This window comes from Crinia signifera, chromosome 5 (genome assembly GCF_055691185.1).
Source record: "Crinia signifera chromosome 5, ASM5569118v1, whole genome shotgun sequence".
NCBI classification, from domain to species: domain Eukaryota; kingdom Metazoa; phylum Chordata; class Amphibia; order Anura; family Myobatrachidae; genus Crinia; species Crinia signifera.
In genome coordinates this window covers 4,674,479-4,699,252 of record NC_139221.1, presented here as the reverse complement: position 1 = coordinate 4,699,252, position 24,774 = coordinate 4,674,479, and the positions used below count along the sequence as shown (strand labels likewise).

General features: G+C 55.7%; 1 protein-coding gene across 4 annotated transcripts in view; it reads left to right on the top strand.

Annotated features, from left to right (window-relative positions):
- The window catches only part of KCNH2 (potassium voltage-gated channel subfamily H member 2), a 412,853-nt gene that overhangs the window by 282,952 nt on the left and 105,127 nt on the right, over positions 1-24,774 (top strand). For all 4 annotated transcript variants that reach the window (XR_014474764.1, XM_083186551.1, XM_083186552.1 and 1 more), the window contains one exon: positions 22,899-23,324. Coding sequence is in view for 3 of the 4 variants with exons in the window: in XM_083186551.1 (XP_083042677.1) it covers positions 22,899-23,324 (426 nt within the window). In the remaining variant the exon portion in view is untranslated. The remainder of the gene's footprint in view (positions 1-22,898; positions 23,325-24,774) is intronic.

Sequence of the window (24,774 nt, the reverse complement as noted above, 5' to 3'; positions counted from 1 at the left end):
TGGAGAACCACAAGTCCCAGCATGCGGGGCATTAAAGGGCCCACTGGCACTTGTAGTTCTGCAGTGAAAAAAATAGTGCACAAAATCACACTGACACCCTGTAAAATAAAACTTTAATACACACAAAACACACACACACTGATACTTACCTACCTTGAGCCCGTAGGTCGGTCCCTGGGTCCGGGCTCCAGGGCAGAAGAGTCCGGTTCCGGGGCCTTGGTCCTGGTTCCGGGGCTGGTCCTGGGGTTCCGGGGCTCCTGGCGTGAAGAATCCGGGGTCCGGGATCCGTGGTAGTCCCCAGGGGTACCTAAGGAGGCAAATCCTACTCACCTGCTCCCCGGCGGCGACCTCCGGTGACAGCGCTGCTCCAGACTGGTACCCGGCTTGAAGGACTTTGCCCGGCGCTGAGATGTTTCCTCTTCGCCGTCTCTGCACAGAATGATTTCTCGGCCAATCAGGAGCCGAGAAAGTCGGCTCCTGATTGGCCAGAAATCATTCTAACTAGAGACGCCGACGAAGTAACATCTCAGCGCATCCAGAGCAGAGATGTTACTTCGTCGGCGTCTCTAGTTAGAATGATTTCTGGCCAATCAGGAGCCGACTTTCTCGGCTCCTGATTGGCCGAGAAATCATTCTGTGCAGAGACGGCGAAGAGGAAACATCTCAGCGCCGGCAAAGTCCTTCAAGCCGGGTACCAGTCTGGAGCAGCGCTGTCACCGGAGGTCGCCGCCGGGGAGCAGGTGAGTAGGATTTGCCTCCTTAGGTACCCCTGGGGACTACCACGGATCCCGGACCCCGGATTCTTCACGCCAGGAGCCCCGGAACCCCAGGACCAGCCCCGGAACCAGGACCAAGGCCCCGGAACCGGACTCTTCTGCCCTGGAGCCCCGGAGCCCGGACCCAGGATCCAGGGACCGACCTACGGGCTCAAGGTAGGTAAGTATCAGTGTGTGTGTGTTTTGTGTGTATTAAAGTTTTATTTTACAGGGTGTCAGTGTGATTTTGTGCACTATTTTTTTCACTGCAGAACTACAAGTGCCAGTGGGCCCTTTAATGCCCCGCATGCTGGGACTTGTGGTTCTCCAAGTTCCAGCATGCGGGGTAGGCTTGCTGGGACTCATAGTTTGCCAGTAAAGAACAATAGTTTTTATCCTTTTTTTTACACAATCCATCAGCCCGATGCCCACCGCCCAGGGGCATCGGGGACAGCCCCGGACTATCAGCATGGGCTGGTAAGTCCTGGAGGGGGGGGACCCCTTCATTGGGGGGGTCCCCACTTCCCCAGGACCCCTGCCCATGCTGACCAGCCAGGGGGTTAATGCTTTGGCCGCGGGAGCTTATATAATAAGTTTCCCCCGGCTGTGGCATTACCCTGCTGGCTGGTTGTGTCCGGTGCTGGTTCTTAAAATACGGGGGACCCCTAGTCATTTTGTCCCCCGTATTTTGGGAACCAGCGCCGGACCTTGAGCCTGGTGCTGGTTTTATAAAATCCAGGGAACCCCAACTTGATTGTTCCTTTGATTTTATGATACCAGCACCGGCTTTTTGAGCCCGGGGCTGGTTATGCTTAGGGGGGGGGGACCGCACGCCGTTTTTTTTTTTTTTTTTTTTACAACCAAAATCGCATATATGAAAATGCGCACATTTTCAGGACTGAAAATGCGCACATTTTCATGACTAAAAATAGACCTAAATCGCGGCAAATCGCATTTTTTGCCGCTAATTCGCATCTCATTACATATGCGAATTAGCGTAAAAAAATGCGATTTTTAAAGGTGCGATTTCTGGCGAGTTTGGAACTCGTCCAAAAATCGCAGCCTATTACATTTCGCCCCTAGACTCCACAAACATCAACTATATGGGAACAAGGCCACACATGCGTAGACCCCCAAGGCCACTGAAGTTGGGTGTTGGGTTAATTATGACATCATGATTGAAAGCAGAGCTTTCCAATAAGACTCAATGCTTATGAGTAATTAATTAATTAATGTGATTAAGGTTTAAATATCAGAGTTAGAAAAGGAGGAGGGAGGCAGTTGAGGAAGAACAAGCAGGCACGGGGGGGGGGGCTGGAGGTAACTATGAAGGAGGTTTAATCATGGCTGATCACTGTCCTTGAAAGGTGTCCATTTTGATTTGATTTAGAATTACTGTTTAAGTATTAGCTAATCAATTTTATGTTTCTTGTGTTAGTCTGCATTTGCAAATACCTGTAATGAAGCTATTCTTTAAGTAAAGCATTGTCATACATTTTATAACAAGGTTGTGTGGGTGTGCAATCATTTCAGCGTTGCCGTTATATTTAAAGGTAATAAAGTAAATATATACAGGTTTGGGTTATCAATCATATCTAATCGTATCAAACAAATCTCTGCGTTATCAGGCGTGTGGATTTATGTGTAATGGGTATTACGGAGTTTGCTAAAATGTGTAATGGGCATTACTGTGTATGGTCTAAAGTGTAATTCCACTCCTCCTTCCCATGAGGCCACGCCCCCTTTTGCAGCGCGGCTGGGCCGCGCAAAGTTCCCCCTACTATTGTGTCTTCATCTGGGACCACCCATTACCATAATTCTAGATTTGCCTATGTGTACGTACACACACACGTACTGTATGTGTGCTATAATAAGAGTGGCAGAACAATGTAATGACAGTGGTTAGAGACGGGATCTCTGTGCCCCCATATGTCTGTGCCCCCCCACCCCCATATGTCTGTGCCCCCCCCCCCGCCCCCATATGTCTGTGCCCCCCCCGCCCCCATATGTCTGTGCCCCCCCCGCCCCCATATGTCTGTGCCCCCCCCCCGCCCCCATATGTCTGTGCCCCCACACTCCATGTCTGTAAATAAAGCATATGGCAATAAGCTGGATTTAGAGTAAATGGAATGTAAATAATAAGCAGATAGTAAATTATTCATGTATACAAGAAAACAATAATGTGCAAGGTAAGCACATACGTGGGCTGAGTACACCACGTATGTGCTTAATGTGTGTCAGGGAGTGAGGCCCGAGCTATGCTCAATTACATTATAACATGGGAGGGGGGGGGGGGGTGTACAGTATAAGGGATTTTGCAGTCATGTATGTGTGTGCAGTGGATGGTATGGGGTAGGAGTGCAGTGGATGGTTGGTATGGGGTAGGAGTGCAGTGGGTGGTATGGAGTATGAGTGCAGTGGACAGTTGGTATGGGGTAGGAGTGCAGTGGATGGTTGGTATGGGGTAGGAGTGCAGTGGATGGTTGGTATGGGGTAGGAGTGCAGTGGATGGTTGGTATGGGGTAGGAGTGCAGTGGGTGGTATGGGGTATGAGCACAGTGGACAGTTGGTATGGGGTAGGAGTGCAGTGGACAGTTGGTATGGGGTAGGAGTGCAGTGGATGGTTGGCGTGGGGTAGGAGTGCAGTGGACAGTTGGTGTGGGGTATGAGCACAGTGGACAGTTGGTATGGGGTATGAGCACTGTGGACGGTTGGTATGGGGTAGGAGTACAGTGGACAGTTGGTATGGGGTAGGAGTGCAGTGGATGGTATGGGGTAGGACTGCAGTGGACAGTTGGTATGGGGTAGGACTGCAGTGGACAGTTGGTATGGGGTAGGAGTGCAGTGGACAGTTGGTATGGGGTAGGAGTGCAGTGGACAGTTGGTATGGGGTATGCGCACAGTGGACAGTTGGTATTGGGTATGAGCGCAGTGGACAGTTGGTATGGGGTATGAGCGCAGTGGTCGGTTGGCATGGGGTAGGAGCGCAGTGGATGGTTGGCGTGGGGTATGAGCGCAGTGGTCGGTTGGCATGGGGTAGGAGCGCAGTGGATTATTGGCGTGGGGTAGGAGCGCAGTGGACGGTTGGCGTGGGGTAGGAGTGCAGTGGATGGTTGTATGAGGAATGAGCACAGTGGACGGTTGGTATGGAGTATGAGTGCAGTGGACGGTTGGTATGTGGTAGGAGTGCAGTGGACAATTGGTATGGGGTAGGAGTGCAGTGGACAGTTGGTATGGGGTTTGGGCACAGTGGACAGTTGGTATGGGGTAGGAGTGCAGTGGACAGTTGGCGTGGGGTAGGAGTGCAATGGACGGTTGGGGTGGGGTATGAGTGCAGTGGACGGTTGGTATGGGGTATGAGTGCAGTGGACGGTTGGTATGGGGTATGAGTGCAGTGGACGGTTGGTATGGGGTATGAGTGCAGTGGACGGTTGGTATGGGGTATGAGTGCAGTGGACGGTTGGTATGGGGTATGAGTGCAGTGGACAGTTGGAGTGGGGTAGGAGTGCAGTAGACAGTTGGAGTGCGGTGGACAGTTGGATTGGAGTGTGGTAGGAGTGCAGTGGACGGTTGGAGTGGGGAAGGAGTGCAGTGGGCAGTTGGAGTGGGGTAGGTGTTCAGTGGACTGTTGGATTGGAGTACGGTAGGAGTGCAGTGGACGGTTAGAGTGGGGAAGGAGTGCAGTAGACAGTTGGAGTGGGGTAGGAGTGCAGTTGATGGTTGGTATGGGGTATGAGTGCAGTTGATGGTTGGTATGGGGTATGAGTGCAGTGGATGGTTGGTATGGGGTTGGAGTGGGGTAGGAGTGCAGTAGACAGTTGGAGTGGGGTAGGTGTGCAGTGGACAGTTGGATTGGAGTGCGGTAGCAGTGCAGTGGACGGTTGGAGTGGGGAAGGAGTGCAGTGGAAAGTTGGATTGGGGTAGGTGTGCAGTGCACAGTTGGAGTGGGGTAGGTGTGCAGTGGACAGTTGGAGTGGGGTAGGAGTGTAGTTGACGGTCGTAGTGGGGTAGGTGTGCAGTGGACGGTGGGAGTGGGGTAGGAGTGCAGTGGACAGTTGGAGTGGGGTAGGTGTGCAGTGGACAGTTAGTGTGGGGTAGGTGTGCAGTGGACAGTTGGAGTGGGGTAGATGTGCAGTGGACAGTTGGAGTGGGGTAGGTGTGCAGTTGATGGTCGGAGTGGGGTAGGAGTGCAGTGAACAGTTGGAGTGGGGTAGGAGTGCAGTGAACGGTTGGAGCGGGGTAGGAGGTCAGTGGACGGTTGGAGTAGGGTAGGAGTGCAGTGGACAGTTGGAGTGATGTAGGTGTGCAGTGGAAAGTTAGATTGGAGTGTGGTAGGAGTGCATTGGACAGTTGGAGTGGGGTAGGTGTGCAGTGGACAGTTGGAGTGGGGTAGGTGTGCAGTGGACAGTTGGATTGGAGTGCGGTAGGAGTGCAGTGGACGGTTAGAGTGGGTAGGAGTGCAGTAGACAGTTGGAGTGGGGTAGGAGTGCAGTAGACAGTTGGAGTGGGGTAGGAGTGCAGTAGACAGTTGGAGTGGGGTAGGAGTGCAGTGAACAGTTGGAGTAGGGTAGGAGTGCAGTGAACGGTTGGAGCGGGGTAGGAGTTCAGTGGACGGTTGGAGTAAGGTAGGAGTGCAGTGGACGGTTAGAGTGGGGAAGGAGTGCAGTAGACGGTTAGAGTGGGGAAGGAGTGCAGTAGACAGTTGGAGTGGAGTAGGAGTGCAGTTGACGGTCGGAGTGGGGTAGGAGTGCAGTGAACAGTTGGAGTAGGGTAGGAGTGCAGTGAACGGTTGGAGCGGGGTAGGAGTTCAGTGGACGGTTGGAGTAGGATAGGAGTGCAGTGAACGGTTGGAGTGGGGTAGGAGTGCAGTGAACAGTTGGAGTGGGGTAGGAGTGCACTGAACTGTTGGACTGGGGTAGGGGTGCAGTGTTTAGTTAGTATGGGGTAGGAGTGCAGTGGACGGTTGGAGTGGGGTAGGTGTGCAGTGGATGGTTGGATTTGAGTGCAGTAGGACTGCAGTGGACAGTTGGAGCGGGGTAGGAGTGCAGTGGACAGTTGGAGCGGGATATGAGTGCAGTGGACAGTTGGAGTGGGGTAGGTGTGCAGTGGACAGTTGGATTGGATTGCAGTAGGAGTGCAGTGGACGGTTGGAGTAGGATAGGAGTGCAGTGGACGGTTGGAGTGGGGTAGGAGTGCAGTGGACTGTTAGAGTGGGGAAGGAGTACAGTTGATGTTTGGAGTGGGGTAGGAGTGCAGTGAACAGTTGGAGTTGGGGTAGGAGTGCACTGAACGGTTGGACTGGGGTAGGGGGTGCAGTGTTTAGTTAGTATGGGGTAGGAGTGCAGTGGACGGTTGGAGTGGGGTAGGTGTGCAGTGGACGGTTGGATTGGAGTGCAGTAGCAGTGCAGTGGACTGTTGGAGTGGGGTAGGAGTGCAGTGGATGGTTGGAGTGGGGTAGGAGTGCAATGGACAGTTGGAGTGGGGTAGGAGTGCAATGGACAGTTGGAGTGGGGTAGGAGTGCAGTGGATGGTTGGAGTGGGGTAGGAGTGCAGTGGACAGTTGGAGTGGGGTAGGAGTGTAGTTGATGGTCGGAGTGGGGTAGGAGTGCAGTGAGCGGTTGGCGTGGGGTAGGAGTGCAGTGGACGGTTGGCGTGGGGTAGGAGTGCAGTGGACGGTTGGCGTGGGGTAGGAGTGCAGTGGACGGTTGGCGTGGGGTAGGAGTGCAGTGGACGGTTGGCGTGGGCTAGGAGTTCAGTGGACGGTTGGCGTGGGGTAGGAGTGCAGTGGACGGTTGGCGTGGGGTAGGAGTGCAGTGGACGGTAGGCGTGGGGTAGGAGTGCAGTGGAAGGTTGGGGTGGGGTAGGAGTGCAGTGGATGGTTGGCGTGGTATAGGAGTGCAGTGGATGGTTGGCGTGGGGTAGGAGTGCAGTGGATGGTTGGCGTGGGGTAGAAGTGCAGTGGACGGTTGGCGTGGGATAGGAGTGCAGTGGACGGTTGGCGTGGGGTAGGAGTGCAGTGGACGGTTGGCGTGGGGTAGGAGTGCAGTGGACGGTTGGCGTGGGGTAGGAGTGCAGTGGACGGTTGGCGTGGGGTAGGAGTGCAGTGGACGGTTGGCGTGGGGTAGGAGTGCAGTGGACGGTTGGGGTGGGGTAGGAGTGCAGTGGACGGTTGGGGTGGGGTAGGAGTGCAGTGGACGGTTGGGGTGGGGTAGGAGTGCAGTGAACGGTTGGGGTGGGGTAGGAGTGCAGTGGACGGTTGGGGTGGGGTAGGAGTGCAGTGGACGGTTGGGGTGGGGTAGGAGTGCAGTGGACGGTTGGGGTGGGGTAGGAGTGCAGTGGACGGTTGGGGTGGGGTAGGAGTGCAGTGGACGGTAGTGGTGGGGTAGGAGTGCAGTGGACGGTAGGCGTGGGGTAGGAGTGCAGTGGACGGTAGGCGTGGGGTAGGAGTGCAGTGGACGGTTGGGGTGGGGTAGGAGTGCAGTGGACGGTTGGGGTGGGGTAGGAGTGCAGTGGACGGTTGGGGTGGGGTAGGAGTGCAGTGGACGGTTGGGGTGGGGTAGGAGTGCAGTGGACGGTTGGGGTGGGGTAGGAGTGCAGTGGACGGTTGGGGTGGGGTAGGAGTGCAGTGGACGGTAGGGGTGGGGTAGGAGTGCAGTGGACGGTAGGCGTGGGGTAGGAGTGCAGTGGACGGTAGGCGTGGGGTAGGAGTGCAGTGGACGGTTGGCGTGGGGTAGGAGTGCAGTGGACGGTTGGCGTGGGGTAGGAGTGCAGTGGACGGTTGGCGTGGGGTAGGAGTGCAGTGGACGGTTGGCGTGGGGTAGGAGTGCAGTGGATGGTTGGCGTGGGGTAGGAGTGCAGTGGACGGTTGGCGTGGGGTAGGAGTGCAGTGGACGGTTGGCGTGGGGTAGGAGTGCAGTGGACGGTTGGCGTGGGGTAGGAGTGCAGTGGACGGTTGGGGTGGGGTAGGAGTGCAGTGGACGGTTGGGGTGGGGTAGGAGTGCAGTGGACGGTTGGGGTGGGGTAGGAGTGCAGTGAACGGTTGGCGTGGGTAGCTGAAGAATCATGTGTCCTTCCTCTGAACAATACCCAGGATATGTAGAGTGATCACATTTTTAGAAAGCTGTCCGACAGATCTCTGGCCCACGGCGTGCCCCTCACAGCCCACGGCGTGCACCTCACAGAGCCCACAGCGTACCCCTCACAGAGCCCACAGCGTACCCCTCACAGAGCCCACAGCGTGTATCTCACTGCCACAGCGTGTACTTAACAGAGCCCACAGCTTGTATCTCACAGAGCCCACAGCGTGCCCCTCACAGAGCCCACGGCGTGCCCCTCACAGAGCCCACGGCGTGCCCCTCACAGAGCCCACGGCATACCCCCCACAGAGCCCACGGCGTACCCCCCACAGTGCCCACGGCGTACCCCCCACAGAGCCCACGGCATACCCCTCACAGAGCCCACGGCATACCCCTTACAGAGCCCGCAGCGTGCCCCTCACAGAGCCCAGGCGAGTCTGCGGCGTGCGTCGTGCCCCACACGGACAGTATGAGATTATTCTCGGCTCCTGTGAGCGGGTAACGTGATAGCAGGAGTGAGCGTACACCATAGTGGCATTGTAATGAATAATTGGAATATTGATTGTGCAATAATGCAGACGGTGCAGCCTGGGATATTACACGTGACCCACTGGGTATATACAGAAATAGCTGAGGTGACAGACTGGGCCGGTGCGATAACATTGTGACTCTCATTCACTTGTTCCAGTATAGCACAATACACAGCCGGGAGAGGGAGATACGGTGGATGGGGCCTAATTATAGAGAGCCCCTATTATGTGGGACCCGCTCATTGTTGTGTGGGAGAGAGGGCTCATGGCAGGGAACAGGAGAGGGGCTCGTGGCAGGCAACAGGAGAGGGGCTCGTGGCAGGCAACGGGAGAGGGGCAGATAGCAGGCAACGGGAGAGGGCCAGATAGCAGGCAACGGGAGAGGGGCAGATAGCAGGCAACGGGAGAGGGGCAGATAGCAGGCAACGGGAGAGGGGCAGATAGCAGGCAACGGGAGAGGGGCAGATAGCAGGCAACGGGAGAGTGGCTCATGGCAGGCAACAGGAGAGGGGCAGATAGCAGGCAACAGGAGAGGGGCAGATAGCAGGCAACAGGAGAGGGGCAGATAGCAGGCAACAGGAGAGGGGCAGATAGCAGGCAACAGGAGAGGGGCAGATAGCAGGCAACAGGAGAGTGGCAGATAGCAGGTAACAGGAGAGGGGCAGATAGCAGGTAACAGGAGAGGGGCAGATAGCAGGCAACAGGAGAGGGGCAGATAGCAGGCAACAGGAGAGGGGCAGATAGCAGGTAACAGGAGAGGGGCAGATAGCAGGCAACAGGAGAGGGGCAGATAGCAGGTAACAGGAGAGGGGCAGATAGAAGGCAACAGGAGAGGGGCAGATAGCAGGAAATAGGATAGGGGGCACATGGGAGGCACTAGGAGAGGGGGCACATGGTAGGCACTAGGAGAGGGGGCACATGGCAGAAAATAGGAGTGGGGGCACATGGTAGGTAATATGAGAGGGGTTACATGGCAGGCACTTGGAGAGGGGGTACATGGCAGGAAAATAGGAGAGGGGGCACATGGCAGGAAATAGGAGAGGGGGCACATGGCAGGAAAATAGGAGAGGGGGCACATGGCAGGAAATAGAGGGGGCACATGGCAGCCACTAGGATGGTGGGCACATGGCCGTCACTAGGAAGGTGGGCACATGGCAGTCACTAGGAGATGGTGGGCACATGGCAGGCACTAGGAGAGGGGGCACATGGCAGGATATACGAGAGGGCGCACATGGCAGTCACTAGGAGAGGGGGCACATGGCAGTCACTAGGAGAGGGGGCACATGGCAGGCACTAGGAGAGGGGCACATGGCAGGCACTAGGAGAGGGGGCACATGGCAGGCACTAGGAGAGGGGGCACATGGCAGTCACTAGGAGAGGGGGCACATGGCAGGCACTAGGAGAGGGGGCACATGGCAGTATATACGAGAAGGGGCTCATGGCGGACACTAGGAGAGGGGGCACATGGCAGTCACTAGGAGAGGGGGCGCATGGCAGGCACTAGGAGAGGGGGCACATGGCAGTCACTAGGATGGTGGGCACATGGCAGTCACTAGGAGAGGGGGCACATGGCAGTCAGTAGGCGATGGTGGGCACATGGCAGTCACTAGGAAGGTGGGCACATGGCAGTCACTAGGAGAGGGGGCACATGGCAGTCACTAGGCGATGGTGCGCACATGGCAGGAAATAGGAGAGGGGGCACATGGCAGTCACTAGGCGATGGTGGGCACATGGCAGTCACTAGGAGAGGGGGCACATGGCAGGCACTAGGAGAGGGGGCGCATGGCAGGCACTAGGAGAGGGGGCACATGGCAGTCACTAGGAGAGGGGGCACATGGCAGCCACTAGGAAAGGGGGTACATGGCGGGCACTAGGAGAGGGGGCACATGGCAGTCACTAGGAGAGGGGGCGCATGGCAGGCACTAGGAGAGGGGGCGCATGGCAGTCACTAGGAAGGTGGGCACATGGCAGTCACTAGGCGATGGTGGGCACATGGCAGTCACTAGGAGAGGGGGCGCATGGCAGGCACTAGGAGAGGGGGCGCATGGCAGGCACTAGGAGAGGGGGCGCATGGCAGGCACTAGGAGAGGGGGCGCATGGCAGTCACTAGGAGAGGGGGCACATGGCAGTCACTAGGAAAGGGGGCACATGGCAGCCACTAGGAGAGGGGGCGCATGGCAGTCACTAGGAGAGGGGGCGCATGGCAGTCACTAGGAAGGTGGGCACATGGCAGTCACTAGGAGAGGGGGCGCATGGCAGGCACTAGAAAAGGGGCACATGGCAGGCACTAGGAGAGGGGGCACATGGCAGGCACTAGGAGAGGGGGCACATGGCAGTCACTAGGAGAGGGGGCACATGGCAGCCACTAGGAGAGGGGGCACATGGCAGCCACTAGGAGAGGGGGCACATGGCAGCCACTAGGAGAGGGGGCACATGGCAGCCACTAGGAGAGGGGGCACATGGCAGTCACTAGGAGAGAGGGCACATGGCAGCCACTAGGAGAGGGGGCACATGGCAGGCACTAGAAGAGGGGGCACATGGCAGTGACTAGGAGAGGGGGCGCATGGCAGCCACTAGGAGAGGGGGCGCATGGCAGGCACTAGGAGAGGGGGCGCATGGCAGCCACTAGGAGAGGGGGCGCATGGCAGGCACTAGGAGAGGGGGCGCATGGCAGGCACTAGGAGAGGGGGCGCATGGCAGTCACTAGGAGAGGGGGCACATGGCAGTATATACGAGAAGGGGCTCATGGCAGTCACTAGGAGAGGGGGCACATGGCAGGCACTAGGAAGGTGGGCACATGGCAGTCACTAGGAGAGGGGGCACATGGCAGTCACTAGGAGAGGGGGCACATGGCAGTCACTAGGAGAGGGGGCACATGGCAGCCACTAGGAGAGGGGGCACATGGCAGTCACTAGGAGAGGGGGCGCATGGCAGGCACTAGGAGAGGGGGCTCATGGCAGTCACTAGGAGAGGGGGCGCATGGCAGTCACTAGGAGAGGGGGCGCATGGCAGCCACTAGGAGAGGGGGCGCATGGCAGGATATACAAGAGGGCGCACATGGCAGTCACTAGGAGAGGGGGCACATGGCAGGCACTAGGAGAGGGGGCACATGGCAGGCACTAGGAGAGGGGGCACATGGCAGTGACTAGGAGAGGGGGCACATGGCAGTGACTAGGAGAGGGGGCGCATGGCAGGCACTAGGAGAGGGGGCGCATGGCAGGCACTAGGAGAGGGGGCGCATGGCAGGCACTAGGAGAGGGGGCGCATGGCAGGCACTAGGAGAGGGGGCGCATGGCAGGCACTAGGAGAGGGGGCGCATGGCAGGCACTAGGAGAGGGGGCGCATGGCAGGCACTAGGAGAGGGGGCGCATGGCAGGCACTAGGAGAGGGGCTCATGGCAGGCACTAGGAGAGGGGGCGCATGGCAGTCACTAGGAGAGGGGGCACATGGCAGTATATACGAGAAGGGGCTCATGGCAGTCACTAGGAGAGGGGGCACATGGCAGGCACTAGGAAGGTGGGCACATGGCAGTCACTAGGAGAGGGGGCACATGGCAGTCACTAGGAGAGGGGGCACATGGCAGTCACTAGGAGAGGGGGCACATGGCAGCCACTAGGAGAGGGGGCACATGGCAGTCACTAGGAGAGGGGGCGCATGGCAGCCACTAGGAGAGGGGGCACATGGCAGTCACTAGGAGAGGGGGCGCATGGCAGTCACTAGGAGAGGGGGCACATGGCAGGATATACAAGAGGGCGCACATGGCAGTCACTAGGAGAGGGGGCACATGGCAGGCACTAGGAGAGGGGGCACATGGCAGGCACTAGGAGAGGGGGCACATGGCAGTGACTAGGAGAGGGGGCACATGGCAGTGACTAGGAGAGGGGGCGCATGGCAGGCACTAGGAGAGGGGGCGCATGGCAGGCACTAGGAGAGGGGGCGCATGGCAGGCACTAGGAGAGGGGGCGCATGGCAGGCACTAGGAGAGGGGGCGCATGGCAGGCACTAGGAGAGGGGGCGCATGGCAGGCACTAGGAGAGGGGGCACATGGCAGGCACTAGGAGAGGGGGCGCATGGCAGGCACTAGGAGAGGGGGCGCATGGCAGGCACTAGGAGAGGGGCTCATGGCAGTCACTAGGAGAGGGGGCACATGGCAGTCACTAGGAGAGGGGGCTCATGGCAGCCACTAGGAGAGGGGGCACATGGCAGCAACTAGGAGAGGGGGCACATGGCAGTCACTAGGAGAGGGGGCACATGGCAGTCACTAGGAGAGGGGGCACATGGCAGTCACTAGGAGAGGGGGCACATGGCAGTCACTAGGAGAGGGGGCACATGGCAGTATATACGAGAAGGGGCTCATGGCAGTCACTAGGAGAGGGGCTCATGGCAGTCACTAGGAGAGGGGGCACATGGCAGTGACTAGGAGAGGGGGCGCATGGCAGGCACTAGGAGAGGGGGCACATGGCAGTGACTAGGAGAGGGGGCGCATGGCAGGCACTAGGAGAGGGGGCTCATGGCGGGCACTAGGAGAGGGGGCACATGGCAGTCACTAGGAGAGGGGGCACATGGCAGTCACTAGGAGAGGGGGCACATGGCAGGCACTAGGAGAGGGGGCACATGGCAGGCACTAGGAGAGGGGGCGCATGGCAGGCACTAGGAGAGGGGGCACATGGCAGGCACTAGGAGAGGGGGCACATGGCAGTGACTAGGAGAAGGGGCTCATGGCAGTCACTAGGAGAGGGGGCACATGGCAGGCACTAGGAGAGGGGGCACATGGCAGGCACTAGGAGAGGGGGCACATGGCAGTGACTAGGAGAGGGGGCACATGGCAGTGACTAGGAGAGGGGGCGCATGGCAGGCACTAGGAGAGGGGGCGCATGGCAGGCACTAGGAGAGGGGGCGCATGGCAGGCACTAGGAGAGGGGGCACATGGCAGTGACTAGGAGAGGGGGCACATGGCAGGCACTAGGAGAGGGGGCACATGGCAGTCACTAGGAGAGGGGGCGCATGGCAGGCACTAGGAGAGGGGGCTCATGGCGGGCACTAGGAGAGGGGGCACATGGCAGTCACTAGGAGAGGGGGCACATGGCAGTCACTAGGAGAGGGGGCACATGGCAGGCACTAGGAGAGGGGCACATGGCAGGCACTAGGAGAGGGGGCGCATGGCAGGCACTAGGAGAGGGGGCGCATGGCAGTCACTAGGAGAGGGGGCGCATGGCAGTCACTAGGAGAGGGGGCACATGGCAGTCACTAGGAAGGTGGGCACATGGCAGTCACTAGAAGAGGGGGCGCATGGCAGGCACTAGAAAAGGGGGCACATGGCAGGCACTAGGAGAGGGGGCACATGGCAGTCACTAGGAGAGGGGGCACATGGCAGCCACTAGGAGAGGGGGCACATGGCAGTCACTAGGAGAGGGGGCGCATGGCAGTCACTAGGAAGGTGGGCACATGGCAGTCACTAGGAGAGGGGGCGCATGGCAGGCACTAGAAAAGGGGGCACATGGCAGGCACTAGGAGAGGGGGCACATGGCAGGCACTAGGAGAGGGGGCACATGGCAGTCACTAGGAGAGGGGGCACATGGCAGGCACTAGGAGAGGGGGCACATGGCAGGCACTAGGAGAGGGGGCACATGGCAGTCACTAGGAGAGGGGGCACATGGCAGCCACTAGGAGAGGGGGCACATGGCAGCCACTAGGAGAGGGGGCACATGGCAGCCACTAGGAGAGGGGGCACATGGCAGCCACTAGGAGAGGGGGCACATGGCAGTCACTAGGAGAGAGGGCACATGGCAGCCACTAGGAGAGGGGGCACATGGCAGGCACTAGAAGAGGGGGCACATGGCAGTGACTAGGAGAGGGGGCGCATGGCAGCCACTAGGAGAGGGGGCGCATGGCAGGCACTAGGAGAGGGGGCGCATGGCAGCCACTAGGAGAGGGGGCGCATGGCAGGCACTAGGAGAGGGGGCGCATGGCAGGCACTAGGAGAGGGGGCGCATGGCAGTCACTAGGAGAGGGGGCACATGGCAGTATATACGAGAAGGGGCTCATGGCAGTCACTAGGAGAGGGGGCACATGGCAGGCACTAGGAAGGTGGGCACATGGCAGTCACTAGGAGAGGGGGCACATGGCAGTCACTAGGAGAGGGGGCACATGGCAGTCACTAGGAGAGGGGGCACATGGCAGCCACTAGGAGAGGGGGCACATGGCAGCCACTAGGAGAGGGGGCGCATGGCAGGCACTAGGAGAGGGGGCTCATGGCAGTCACTAGGAGAGGGGGCGCATGGCAGTCACTAGGAGAGGGGGCACATGGCAGTCACTAGGAGAGGGGGCACATGGCAGGATATACAAGAGGGCGCACATGGCAGTCACTAGGAGAGGGGGCACATGGCAGGCACTAGGAGAGGGGGCACATGGCAGGCACTAGGAGAGGGGGCACATGGCAGTGACTAGGAGAGGGGGCACATGGCAGTGACTAGGAGAGGGGGCGCATGGCAGGCACTAGGAGAGGGGGCGCATGGCAGGCACTAGGAGAGGGGGCGCATGGCAGGCACTAGGAGAGGGGGCGCATGGCAGGCACTAGGAGAGGGGGCGCATGGCAGGCACTAGGAGAGGGGGCGCATGGCAGGCACTAGGAGAGGGGGCGCATGGCAGGCACTAGGAGAGGGGCTCATGGCAGGCACTAGGAGAGGGGGCGCATGGCAGTCACTAGGAGAGGGGGCACATGGCAGTATATACGAGAAGGGGCTCATGGCAGTCACTAGGAGAGGGGGCACATGGCAGGCACTAGGAAGGTGGGCACATGGCAGTCACTAGGAGAGGGGGCACATGGCAGTCACTAGGAGAGGGGGCACATGGCAGTCACTAGGAGAGGGGGCACATGGCAGCCACTAGGAGAGGGGGCACATGGCAGTCACTAGGAGAGGGGGCGCATGGCAGCCACTAGGAGAGGGGGCACATGGCAGTCACTAGGAGAGGGGGCGCATGGCAGTCACTAGGAGAGGGGGCACATGGCAGGATATACAAGAGGGCGCACATGGCAGTCACTAGGAGAGGGGGCACATGGCAGGCACTAGGAGAGGGGGCGCATGGCAGGCACTAGGAGAGGGGGCGCATGGCAGGCACTAGGAGAGGGGGCGCATGGCAGCCACTAGGAGAGGGGGCACATGGCAGTCACTAGGAGAGGGGGCGCATGGCAGTCACTAGGAGAGGGGGCACATGGCAGGATATACAAGAGGGCGCACATGGCAGTCACTAGGAGAGGGGGCACATGGCAGGCACTAGGAGAGGGGGCGCATGGCAGGCACTAGGAGAGGGGGCGCATGGCAGGCACTAGGAGAGGGGGCGCATGGCAGGCACTAGGAGAGGGGGCGCATGGCAGTCACTAGGAGAGGGGGCACATGGCAGTCACTAGGAGAGGGGGCTCATGGCAGCCACTAGGAGAGGGGGCACATGGCAGCCACTAGGAGAGGGGGCACATGGCAGTCACTAGGAGAGGGGGCACATGGCAGTCACTAGGAGAGGGGGCACATGGCAGTCACTAGGAGAGGGGGCACATGGCAGTCACTAGGAGAGGGGGCACATGGCAGTATATACGAGAAGGGGCTCATGGCAGTCACTAGGAGAGGGGCTCATGGCAGTCACTAGGAGAGGGGGCACATGGCAGGCACTAGGAGAGGGGGCACATGGCAGTGACTAGGAGAGGGGGCGCATGGCAGGCACTAGGAGAGGGGGCACATGGCAGTCACTAGGAGAGGGGGCGCATGGCAGTCACTAGGAGAGGGGGCGCATGGCAGGCACTAGGAGAGGGGGCTCATGGCGGGCACTAGGAGAGGGGGCACATGGCAGTCACTAGGAGAGGGGGCACATGGCAGTCACTAGGAGAGGGGGCACATGGCAGGCACTAGGAGAGGGGGCACATGGCAGGCACTAGGAGAGGGGGCACATGGCAGGCACTAGGAGAGGGGGCGCATGGCAGGCACTAGGAGAGGGGGCGCATGGCAGTCACTAGGAGAGGGGGCGCATGGCAGTCACTAGGAGAGGGGGCACATGGCAGTCACTAGGAGAGGGCGCACATGGCAGCCACTAGGAGAGGGGGCACATGGCAGCAACTAGGAGAGGGGGCACATGGCAGGCACTAGGAGAGGGGGCACATGGCAGTCACTAGGAGAGGGCGCACATGGCAGCCACTAGGAGATGGTGGGCACATGGCAGTCACTAGGAGAGGGCGCACATGGCAGCCACTAGGAGATGGTGGGCACATGGCAGGCACTAGGAGAGGGCGCACATGGCAGCCACTAGGAGATGGTGGGCACATGGCAGTCACTAGGAGAGGGGGCACATGGCAGTCACTAGGAGAGGGCGCACATGGCAGCCACTAGGAGAGGGGGCACATGGCAGTCACTAGGAGAGGGGGCGCATGGCAGTCACTAGGAGAGGGGGCACATGGCAGGATATACAAGAGGGCGCACATGGCAGTCACTAGGAGAGGGGGCACATGGCAGGCACTAGGAGAGGGGGCACATGGCAGGCACTAGGAGAGGGGGCACATGGCAGTGACTAGGAGAGGGGGCACATGGCAGTGACTAGGAGAGGGGGCGCATGGCAGGCACTAGGAGAGGGGGCGCATGGCAGGCACTAGGAGAGGGGGCGCATGGCAGGCACTAGGAGAGGGGGCACATGGCAGTGACTAGGAGAGGGGGCACATGGCAGTGACTAGGAGAGGGGGCGCATGGCAGGCACTAGGAGAGGGGGCGCATGGCAGGCACTAGGAGAGGGCGCACATGGCAGGCACTAGGAGAGGGGGCGCATGGCAGGCACTAGGAGAGGGGCTCATGGCAGTCACTAGGAGAGGGGGCACATGGCAGTCACTAGGAGAGGGGGCTCATGGCAGCCACTAGGAGAGGGGGCACATGGCAGCCACTAGGAGAGGGGGCACATGGCAGTCACTAGGAGAGGGGGCACATGGCAGTGACTAGGAGAGGGGGCGCATGGCAGGCACTAGGAGAGGGGGCGCATGGCAGTCACTAGGAGAGGGGGCGCATGGCAGGCACTAGGAGAGGGGGCTCATGGCGGGCACTAGGAGAGGGGGCACATGGCAGTCACTAGGAGAGGGGGCACATGGCAGTCACTAGGAGAGGGGGCACATGGCAGGCACTAGGAGAGGGGGCACATGGCAGGCACTAGGAGAGGGGGCACATGGCAGTCACTAGGAGAGGGGGCGCATGGCAGTCACTAGGAGAGGGGGCGCATGGCAGTCACTAGGAGAGGGGGCACATGGCAGTCACTAGGAGAGGGCGCACATGGCAGCCACTAGGAGAGGGGGCACATGGCAGCCACTAGGAGAGGGGGCACATGGCAGTCACTAGGAGAGGGGGCACATGGCAGTCACTAGGAGAGGGCGCACATGGCAGCCACTAGGAGAGGGGGCACATGGCAGTCACTAGGAGAGGGGGCACATGGCAGCCACTAGGAGAGGGGGCACATGGCAGCCACTAGGAGAGGGGGCACATGGCAGCCACTAGGAGAGGGGGCTCATGGCAGGCACTAGGAGAGGGGGCACATGGCAGTATATACGAGAAGGGGCTCATGGCAGGCACTAGGAGAGGGGGCGCATGGCAGGCACTAGGAAGGTGGGCACATGGCAGTCACTAGGAAGGTGGGCACATGGCAGTCACTAGGAGATGGTGGGCACATGGCAGTCACTAGGAGAGGGGGCGCATGGCAGGCACTAGGAGAGGGGGCACATGGCAGGCACTAGGAGAGGGGGCACATGGCAGCCACTAGGAGAGGGGTTAGTGAGAACCATTTGAGCGATGCCAGGGGCAGTCATTATTAGAAGGGGCATTTGGCAGGGTAATACACAGCAGGTAGATGCCATCCCCCATTGTGCCAGTACTGCAGCTGGTGCCGTGCCAGAGACGGGTATTACTGAGCGCTGCGCTGCATGAGATGAGACAGGAGGGGAAGGTGCCTGAGAGAAGTAATGAAACCATAAATAATAGGAGTGTGGGGGGGAGGGGGGGACATTACACATTAATACAGGCAAACAAAGGCACCGTGTGATTGTACATCAGGGAGAAGGTGCATTATGTACAGTAACCCATTGTGCTGCCTCTGAATAGGCTCCGCAGCTGTTCTGTATGCTGTGAGGTGGCCTGAGATGGTAATAATAATCTCTGTACAGCGCTGTGGAATATGTGTGCGCTATATAATAACTGGTAATAATATTCTCTGTACAGCGCTGCGGAATATGTGTGCGCTATATAATAACTGGTAATAATATTCTCTGTACAGCGCTGCGGAATATGTGTGCGCTATATAATAACTGGTAATAATATTCTCTGTACAGCGCTGCGGAATATGTGTGCGCTATATAATAACTGGTAATAATAGTCTCTGTACAGCGCTGCGGAATGTGTGCGCTATATAATAACTGGTAATAATAGTCTCTGTACAGCGCTGCGGAATATGTGTGCGCTATATAATAACTGGTAATAATATTCTCTGTACAGCGCTGCGGAATATGTGCGCGCTATATAATAACTGGTAATAATATTCTCTGTACAGCGCTGCGGAATATGTGTGCGCTATATAATAACTGGTAATAATATTCTCTGTACAGCGCTGCGGAATATGTGTGCGCTATATAATAACTGGTAATAATAATCTCTGTACAGCGCTGCGGAATATGTGTGCGCTATATAATAACTGGTAATAATAGTCTCTGTACAGCGCTGCGGAATATGTGTGCGCTATATAATAACTGGTAATAATAGTCTCTGTACAGTGCTGTGGAAAATGTGTGCGCTATATAATAACTGGTAATAATATTCTCTGTACAGCGCTGCAGAATATGTGTGCGCTATATAATAACTGGTAATAATATTCTCTGTACCCCGCTGCGGAATATGTGTGCTATATAATAACTAGTAATAATATTCTCTGTACAGCGCTGCGGAATATGTGTGCGCTATATAATAACTGGTAATAATATTCTCTGTACAGCGCTGCAGAATATGCGTGCGCTATATAATAACTGGTAATAATATTCTCTGTACAGCGCTGCGGAATATGCGTGCGCTATATAATAACTGGTAATAATATTCTCTGTACAGCGCTGCGGAATATGTGTGCGCTATATAATAACTGGTAATAATCGTCTCAGTACAGCGCTGTGGAATATGTGTGCGCTATATAATAACTGGTAATAATATTCTCTGTACAGCGCTGCGGAATATGTGTGCGCTATATAATAACTGGTAATAATATTCTCTGTACAGCGCTGCGGAATATGTGTACGCTATATAATAACTGGTAATAATAGTCTCAGTACAGCGCTGTGGAATGTGTGTGCGCTATATAATACCTTGTAATAATAATCTCTGTACAGCGCTGCGGAATATGTGTGCACTATATAATAACTGCTAATAATAGTCTCTGTACAGCGCTGCGGAATATGTGTGCACTATATAATAACTGGTAATAATAGTCTCAGTACAGCGCTGTGGAATATGTGTGCGCTATATAATAACTGGTAATAATATTCTCTGTACAGCGCCTGCGGAATATGTGTGCGCTATATAATATCTGGTAATAATATTCTCTGTACAGCGCTGCGGAATGTGTGCGCTATATAATAACTGGTAATAATAGTCTCTGTACAGCGCTGTGGAATATGTGTGCGCTATATAATAACTGGTAATATTCTCTGTACAGCGCTGCAGAATATGTGCGCGCTATATAATAACTGGTAATAATATTCTCTGTACAGCGCTGCGGAATATGTGTGCGCTATATAATAACTGGTAATAATAGTCTCTGTACAGCGCTGTGGAATATGTGTGCGCTATATAATAACTGGTAATAATATTCTCTGTACAGCGCTGCGGACTATGTTTGTGCTATATAATAACTGGTAATAATAGTCTCTGTACAGCGCTGCGGAATATGTGTGCGCTATATAATAACTGGTAATAATATTCTCTGTACAGCGCTGCGGAATATGTGTGCGCTATATAATAACTGGTAATAATAGTCTCTGTACAGCGCTGTGGAATATGTGTGCGCTATATAATAACTGGTAATAACATTCTCTGTACAGCGCTGCAGAATATGTGTGCGCTATATAATAACTGGTAATAATAGTGTCTGTACAGCACTGCGGAATATGTGTGCGCTATATAATAACTGGTAATAATATTCTCTGTACAGCGCTGCGGAATATGTGTGCGCTATATAATAACTGGTAATAATAGTCTCTGTACAGCGCTGCGGAATATGTGTGCGCTATATAATAACTGGTAATAATATTCTCTGTACAGCGCTGTGGAATATGTGTGCGCTATATAATAACTGGTAATAATAGTCTCTGTACAGCGCTGCGGAATATGTGTGCGCTATATAATAACTGGTAATAATATACTCTGTACAGCGCTGCAGAATATGTGTGCGCTATATAATAACTGGTAATAATATTCTCTGTACAGCGCTGCGGAATATGTGTGCGCTATATAATAACTGGTAATAATAGTCTCTGTACAGCGCTGCGGAATATGTGTGCGCTATATAATAACTGGTAATAATATTCTCTGTACAGCGCTGTGGAATATGTGTGCGCTATATAATAACTGGTAATAATAGTCTCTGTACAGCGCTGTGGAATATGTGTGCGCTATATAATAACTGGTAATAATAGTCTCTGTACAGGGCTGTGGAATATGTGTGCGCTATATAATAACTGGTAATAATAGTCTCTGTACAGCGCCTGCGGAATATGTGTGCGCTATATAATATCTGGTAATAATAATCTCTGTACAGCGCTGCGGAATATGTGTGCGCTATATAATAACTGGTAATAATATTCTCTGTACAGCGCTGCGGAATATGTGTGTGCTATATAATAACTGGTAATAATAGTCTCTGTACAGCGCTGCGGAATATGTGTGTGCTATATAATAACTGGTAATAATAGTCTCTGTACAGCGCTGCGGAATATGTGTGCGCTATATAATAACTGGTAATAATAGTCTCTGTACAGCGCTGTGGAATATGTGTGCGCTATATAATAACTGGTAATAATAGTCTCTGTACAGCGCCTGCGGAATATGTGTGCGCTATATAATATCTGGTAATAATAATCTCTGTACAGCACTGCAGAATATGTGCACGCTATATAATAACTGGTAATAATATGTCTGTACAGCGCTGCGGAATATGTGTGCGCTATATAATAACTGGTAATAATAGTCTCTGTACAGTGCTGCAGGATATGTGTATGATATATAGAGAGAGGCTCTGGGACTCCTCTACTTCCAGGCTGTACAGGGGGATAGAGAAGAGGCTCTGGGGACTCCTCTGCTTCCAGGCTGTACGGGGGGATAGAGAGAGGCCCCTGGGGGGGTGTTTGCCGCGAATCGTGGGAGGGGGGGTCACGGGGGGGTCTTTTTGCCGCAAATCGCGGGAGGGGGGGTCGCGGGGGGTGTTTTTGACGAGAATCGCAGGAGGGAGGGGGGGGTCGCGGGGGGGGGGGGGGGGTGTTTTTGCCGCGAATCACGGGGGGGGGGGGGGGGGGTGGTTGTGGTGTGCGGCGGGGGGCGCTCACCTTGTGGCGGTGGAGTAGCAGTGCTGGGCAACATGGGAAGGTAGAGGGTGTCTGGCACTGGGCTGGTTCTCTGTCATGTGAGTCAGAGGCTCCACCCAGCGTTATACACACACTCACACACTTTGAGTGACAGATGTAGCCAAATATATAAGAGATAATAATCTCTATACAGCGCTGTGGAATATGTGTGTGCTATATAATAACTGGTAATAATAGTCTCTGTACAGCGCTGTGGAATATGTGTGTGCTACTGTATATAATAACTGGTAATAGTAGTCTCAGTACAGTGCTGCAGGATATGTGTGTATTATATAGAGAGAGGCTCTGGGGACTCCTCTGCTTCCAGGCTGTACGGGGGATAAAGCGAGAGGCTCTGGGGACTCCTCTGCTTCCAGGCTGTACGGGGGGATAGAGAGAGGCTCTGGGGACTCCTCTGCTTCCAGGCTGTACGAGGGAGGGGGGGGGGATAGAGAGAGAGGCTCTGGGGACTCCTCTGCTTCCAGACTGTATGGGGGGATAGAGAGAGGCTCTGGGGACTCCTCTGCTTCCAGGCTGTACGAGGGGATAGAGAGAGGCTCTGGGGACTCCTCTGCTTCCAGGCTGTACGAGGGAGGGGAGTGATAGAGAGAGGCTCTGGGGACTCCTCTGCTTCCAGGCTGTACAGGGGGGGGGGGGGGGAGATAGAGAGGCTCTAGGGACTCCTCTGCTTCCAGGCTGTACGGGGGGATAGAGAGAGGCTCTGGGGACTCCTCTGCTTCCAGGCTATACGGGGGGGGGGGGGGGGATAGAGAGAGGCTCTGGGGACTCCTCTGCTTCCAGGCTGTATACTTGTGTCCATCCCGTCTTGTAGACACATCGCTTAGTGACCAGCCCCTGCCCTTCCCATCTGAGTACATGCAATGTGATCTGTGTATGATACATGGTTCTTCCTCTACCACAGGTCCTATCACTGGGAGCAGATGTTCTACCTGAATACAAGCTGCAGGCTCCTCGGATCCACAAATGGACAATTCTCCACTATAGTCCCTTTAAGGCCGTCTGGGACTGGCTCATCCTTCTGCTGGTCATCTACACCGCCATCTTCACTCCGTACTCCGCTGCCTTTCTTCTTAATGACCAGGAGGAACAGTACAAAGAGTCCTGCGGATACTCCTGCAACCCGCTGAGTGTGGTGGATCTGATGGTAGATATCATGTTCATCATTGACATCCTCATCAACTTCCGAACAACTTACGTCAACTCTAATGAAGAAGTGGTAAGCCACCCGGGCAAGATCGCTATCCACTACTTCAAAGGCTGGTTCTTGATTGACATGGTGGCTGCCATACCTTTCGATCTCCTGATCTTTGGCTCTGGTTCTGAGGAGGTAAGGACTACTTGCGGTTCTTTGTGTTGCCACCTGCTGTCTTCTTCATGCGCTGCACCCACTCTTCCTGCCATGACACGTACACCTATACTGTGGAGGAATCTACAGGCGCTTACTCTGTTTGTCAGCCCTCATGCTCAGTCCGTTATGTTGGTCCAATTTTATGCAAGAGATCATTTTATCCTTGCAGAAAGGGATAAGTACGATATTCCATCAGTCAGGATCCCAAGGGTCAAAGTCTTGAAGAACCCCAATAAGTATTTTAACCCTTACCCACCCCTTGCATCTTCAAACCCTCCCTCCCCCTTAGCTTAACCCCTACAATAAGCCTTTCAAAGACCCTAACCCTTCCTCTTGTACCTAATCCCTTTCCTTATCCTTGGGATCTGTCAGTATCTGCCAGGTACATAACCGTTATTACAGTGACAGGTGAGAGGTGTGATCAGATATTACAGGTACAGTGACAGGTGAGAGGTGTGATCAGATAATACAGGTACGGTGAGAGGTGTGATCAGGCATTACAGGTACAGTGACAGGTGAGAGGTGTGATCAGGTATTACAGGTACAGTGACAGGTGAGAGGTGTGATCAGATATTACAGGTACAGTGAGAGGTGTGATCAGATATTACAGGTACAGTGACAGGTGAGAGGTGTGATCAGGCATTACAGGTACAGTGACAGGTGAGAGGTGTGATCAGGTATTACAGGTACAGTGACAGGTGAGAGGTGTGATCAGATATTACAGGTACAGTGAGAGGTGTGATCAGATATTACAGGTACAGTGACAGGTGAGAGGTGTGATCAGGTATTACAGGTACAGTGACAGGTGAGAGGTGGGATCATTTATTACAGGTACAGTGAGAGGTGTGATCGGATATTACAGGTACAGTGAGAGGTGTGATCGGATATTACAGGTACAGTGACAGGTGAGAGGTGTGATCAGATATTACAAGTACAGTGACAGGTGAGAGGTGTGATCAGATATTACAGGTACAGTGACAGGTGAGAAGTGTGATCAGATATTACAGGTACAGTGACAGGTGAGAGGTGTTATCAGATATTACAGGTACAGTGACAGGTGAGAGGTGTGATCAGATATTACAGGTACAGTGACAGGTGAGAGGTGTGATCAGATATTACAGGTACAGTGACATGTGAGAGGTGTGATCAGGTATTACAGGTACAATGACAGGTGAAAGGTGTGATCAGGTATTACAGGTACAATGACAGGTGAAAGGTGTGATCGGTACAGGTACAGTGAGAGGTGTGATTGGATATTACAGGTACAGTGACAGGTGAGAGGTGTGATCAGATATTACAGGTACAGTGACAGGTGAGATCAGATATTACAGGTACAGTGACAGGTGAGAAGTGTGATCAGGTATTACAGATACAGTGACAGGTGTGATCGGATATTACAGGTACAGTGACATGTGAGAGGTGTGATCAG